General features: G+C 31.8%; 1 protein-coding gene across 1 annotated transcript; it reads right to left on the bottom strand.

The window, feature by feature from the left end:
* Positions 1-845: 845 nt before the first annotated feature.
* On the bottom strand, positions 846-4,643 carry LOC120348933 (probable ATP-dependent RNA helicase DDX49). Its single transcript, XM_039443694.1, has 2 exons — positions 4,482-4,643; positions 846-996 (listed from the first exon to the last, which is right to left on the bottom strand). The coding sequence occupies exons 1-2, from the start codon at positions 4,639-4,641 to the stop codon at positions 974-976; spliced, it is 183 nt and encodes a 60-aa protein (XP_039299628.1). The 5' UTR covers positions 4,642-4,643; the 3' UTR covers positions 846-973.
* Positions 4,644-5,070: the final 427 nt, after the last annotated feature.

The raw sequence follows: 5,070 nt of genomic DNA on the forward strand, positions 1-5,070 counted from the left end.
AAAACTGAAGACTTCAGTTGGAATAACGACCGGAATCGTTGTGATGCATGACACTCGGCCTCACAGTGCTGGTGCAATCTAATGGTTTCTCCAGTGAATAAAAAAGATAATTTTCAATCACCCACAATACAAACCTGACTTGGCCACTATAGTGAGGTCCACGTTATAATGGCAGTGGAGAAAGTTAGGAGAACAATGTTGCCGATCCTCACTGTCTTTTCAATGCCTTCTTGATGGTAGCTGATACAGGTTTATTAATGTAATATTAATTGTTCATTCTCGTTTAAAATAATCAATTGTATTTTATTGAGCAAGAAATTATATTTTTCAATAATTTCATAGCCTAATGATTTTTCACAATTAAGATGAAATATTTTGTTAATTAATTATTAATTCTACATAGTTAAAAGACGATCTGGCAACAGAGCAAAGCGAGAAAGCTGTATTGTCAAAAGAATCACCTTTACGGCAATTATGTTGTAAAATAATCATAAGCGTAAGTACTTTCAGTGAAGAATTAGTGCCGGTTAAACTTCATTTGTGATTAATTCCACGAGAACCAATCAGAGAAGCCGTCTTTTCAAAAACACCTTCTCTGATTGGTTATCGTGAATTTAATCACGGTTAAAATTTAACCGGCTTTTGTGCAACAGGGCCTTATTCTTTAATAAACATTAGTCTTTACCTCAACCTTAACGGCAATATTATGCTGAAGAATAATCATACGTGTAACTTTCAATGGAAGAATTATTCTGTTACATACATTTGTGTTTTATTTATGGCCAATCAGAGGTTGGAAAAATAACTCTCGTATTTTCAAGAAACAGAATAGCCAACATACCTCTACTGGCGACATCGGTAGCAATAAGTATTTTAACCAAATTTGTCTTGAACTTGGCAAGGGCTGCCAACCTAACTTTTTGTGGAATCATTGCGTGCAAGGCGACATTCTCGAACCCGACTTCGTTCAGAGCTATTGACAGCAGTTGGCAATTCCTGCAAAAATCAGACACAATTGAAACCAATTGCAATAATGCAAAACACAATGACTAAAATGTTCAAAAATATGTTATACTTTAATAATATACTAGAGGTCTATTTTAAAAGAAATTAACAAGAATGATCAGTTAATATTACATCAGATTTACCGGAATTGGAAGTCTACTAGAAGTTAACAAAAGAAATTAGAAGAAAATATAAACCATAGTATATGCACACATTAGAAAAGCATGAAACAGAACGGAGTCTGAGTAAGAAATAGAATTTGTTTAGTGTGTGTGTATCTTGCTGTTTCATTATTAAATAATGAATTTAGTAATCTATGATAAAGATTACTAAATTTTAGTATCTTTATCATAGAACGCCTATGAAGTAGGACAGATTACATTATAGGTATATGGTCGCATTCATTAAATTCAATTCAATTTCAATTCTTTTTATTTGCCATCAATACAATTTACAATAAATTATTCAAGAAATTCATAGAAATAAAAATAAAACATAGCTTAAAATATAAAAAATATATAATAGCTTAAAAAATTGAAGGAAAGTTTGATTTTCACCAGAGCTATTCAATGCCAACTCATCAAATTTATCAATGATGAATGAATATTTCTATGTGATTTACCAAGCTCAACAGTTTCAACAGAATCAATAAAACTACAGATAGAAATTGATGATAAATCGCATTTATTCAAATACAATTTCCATCTATAGACTGGCTGCATAAAATGAGCACTGCTTTCCAGAGATTGTCAATTTGGTGCAAGGATAAGCATACCTGGTTAGCAATTAGGAGGTACCGGGTTCGATTCCCGGCTGGCAAATAGTTTTTGGATGGAATAAATGAGAAGTTGCATTTGTTCAAATGCTAATTGATGGTTATTAAACGAAAATCCCAATTGAATGCTGTTAATCACCCCGAAGACTTCTGCTACTGCAAATATTGACAACAGGGTGAATTTCCGCTAGCTGTTTACCCTGTTGTCAATATTTGCAGTAGCAGAAGTCTTAAGGGTGTTTACAGCATTTTTTTTTTCAAAAATCAAAATTTATTTCCTCAAAAAAATACATTCACAGAAACAGAAATATTACATTAGTCTATGAAGAAATATCTCCCTGCAAAAGGTACCTGAGCGCAGGAAGGAGTCTATATAAATTCTGATCACAACAAAGCAGCAAACTTGGATTTTCGTTTAATAATAATCTAAAACTGTACAACAGAAGATTCTATGTATGTATTTGGACTTTAATTTGAAAGTTACTCAACTGAGAAGAAAATTATCGAAGAATTATTAGAAAATACAGTCTCAACACAACACAGAATCATTAAGAAATTATTGGGATTCAAACATGAAAACAATTTACGTGTACTAAATTTATATAAATCACTTATCTGGTGGCACCTAAAATATCGTCCACAATATGTATACTTTCAAGAGGAAACAATAGACGTACAATGAACCACACATTGGGCCATATGAATAAAGTTGAGCATTTGCTTATACTTCTAAAATATGGAGCATTTGCTTCATTTTCTATGAATAAACGTGAGCAAAACCTTTTGCTCATTCTCATCAAAAAAATAGTTTGAGCATTTGCTCAAAAGTAAAAGCTTTTGCTCAAAATTGTATGAATAAACTAGAGCATTTGCTCAACTTTTGAAGCAAATGCTTCAAAAAAGGTGAGTCTAGTCTAGAGCAGCTTATCACCTTTTGCTCATAGTAAAATCTCAACTAATCCGTATGAGGAAGAGGAAACTATACCAGATACGATCACAACCAATAGTTGAGAACTATAAAACTCTTATTAGATTCAACCATGATATATATCACCATTATCCCTACAAAAGAATAAATACAAAAGATAGTCATCACAAAATAGGAGATAGGCATTTAAGAAGATGAAGTGTGGACGATTATAAGAATGCTATTGATATTATAAGATATGCTGAGATTATTTTAGAGATGACATTTTTTCACGCTATTATTTCAAAATTCTAAACTCACCTAACCTAAAACTCTATTCATGAATAGAAAACAGAGCAGATGACGCCAACACAAGCGGTGCACCCTATTTGCATATTTAGCGCTTCCGTGAGCTATAAAACAAACTAAGGCTACAAAAGCGAATCAGCTGATGAAAAATCTCTAAAATACGTGAGCATTTGCTCCAAAGTTCAGGAGCATAAGGTAAGAGTATAAGGTAAAGATTATTCATATAAAAATGAGCAAATGCTTTTGCTTCTACCTTTTGCTCATGAGCAAAACCTTATGCTCCATGCTCTTGCTCATGAGCATTTGCTCTGGTTTTATTCATATGGGACAATGACCCCCATTGGGCCATATGAATAATTTGAGCATTTGCTTATACTTCTAAAATATGGAGCATTTGCTTCATTTTCTATGAATAAACGTGAGCAAAACCTTTTGCTCATGCTCATCAAAAAAATAGTTTGAGCATTTGCTCAAAAGTAAAAGCTTTTGCTCAAAATTGTATGAATAAACTATAGCATTTGCTCAACTTTTGAAGCAAATGCTTCAAAAAAGGTGAGTCTAGTCTAGAGCAGCTTATCACCTTTTGCTCATAGTAAAAACTCAACTAATCCGTATGAGGAAGAGGAAACTATACCAGATACGATCACAACCAATAGTTGAGAACTATAAAACATATTAGATTCAAACATGATAATATCACCATTATCCCTACAAAAGAATAATACAAAAATAGTCATCACAAAATAGGAGATAGGCATTTAAGAAGATGAGAGTGTGGACGATTATAAGAAGGCTATTGATATTATAAGATTATGCTGAGATTATTTTAGAGATGACATTTTTTCACGCTATTATTTCAAAATTCTAAACTCACCTAACCTAAAACTATTCATGAATAGAAAACAGAGCAGATGACGCCAACACAAGCGGTGCCCACCCTATTTGCATATTTAGCGCTTCCGTGAGCTATAAAACAAACTAAGGCTACAAAAGCGAATCAGCTGATGAAAAATCTCTAAAATACGTGAGCATTTGCTCCAAAGTTCAGGAGCATAAGGTAAGAGTATAAGGTAAAGATTATTCATATAAAAATGAGCAAATGCTTTTGCTTCTACCTTTTGCTCATGAGCAAAACCTTATGCTCCATGCTCTTGCTCATGAGCATTTGCTCTGGTTTTATTCATATGGGACAATGTCTATGCATAAGGAAATACAAAAAATCCAAGTATCCTTTATTAAACCTTTGATAATAAGATAAGCCCTCATTAAAAAGTTAATATTGTCTAGCTTGGCAATATGAAGTACAGTATTGATAAAGAATATTGGTCATTATTAGCTATACAACTGTTTACACTCCAATCAAATACAACACGCTTTAAATCCACAAGGCTACTTTGAAATTTTAAAGATGATCTAAACTAATGCAAAATATGAAAAGACGTAGTTTTTATTCGAATTAAGACAATGATCTTTTTAAAAACTCACTTGCATGTATCCGTAAAAATAAAATGGATCCTTTTTCACAAGTTTTCTTGAAAGTTCTGATGGCTTCAACAAGGTAGCCATCTTTGACAGCCGTGGAACACAGCACATAGAATTGGTCCAATTCTTCAACTGTGATTATATCATCCTTTTGTTCCCACATGAATACCTGTATATATGAAATATTATTACTTTGATATTCAATATCTAAAGTTGAACTTGATACGCTATAGTTAGATAATAAATAAATCACACAATGATAAATACTATGATAACACATTTATCAAGTGTAATTCAATACAAGTTTGTGTTTCTTCAATGGTCCCAAATTTTCTTTAATAACTCAATATTATTCTTTACAAGTGTTCATTGAGTGGAATATTTTTAATCAATTTATTGATTCAAGCTATCTAAATTCAAAATTTATAGTTTTCATTCATGTTTTTTGGACTAAAATTTTATAAAACCTGTAAACGTAAAATTCTAACCTTATCTAGAACTTTGTCACCCATAATTTATTAATTCAAGCTATCTAAATTCAAAATTTATAGTTTTCATTCATGTTTATATTGGACAAAAATTTTATAAAACC

The sequence above is a fragment of the Nilaparvata lugens genome, unplaced genomic scaffold (genome assembly GCF_014356525.2).
Source record: "Nilaparvata lugens isolate BPH unplaced genomic scaffold, ASM1435652v1 scaffold10334, whole genome shotgun sequence".
NCBI lineage: Eukaryota > Metazoa > Arthropoda > Insecta > Hemiptera > Delphacidae > Nilaparvata > Nilaparvata lugens.

What these genes read in the sequence shown, in the direction of transcription:
- LOC120348933 (XM_039443694.1), bottom strand. Translation starts at nt 4,641, where the DNA reads ATGTGGGAACAAAAGGATGATATAATCACAGTTGAAGAATTGGACCAA. An exon ending in ATTTTTACGGATACATGCAA is followed by an intron (nt 997 to 4,481) that starts GTGAGTTTTTAA and finishes TGATTTTTGCAG; the next exon opens with GAATTGCCAACTGCTGTCAA.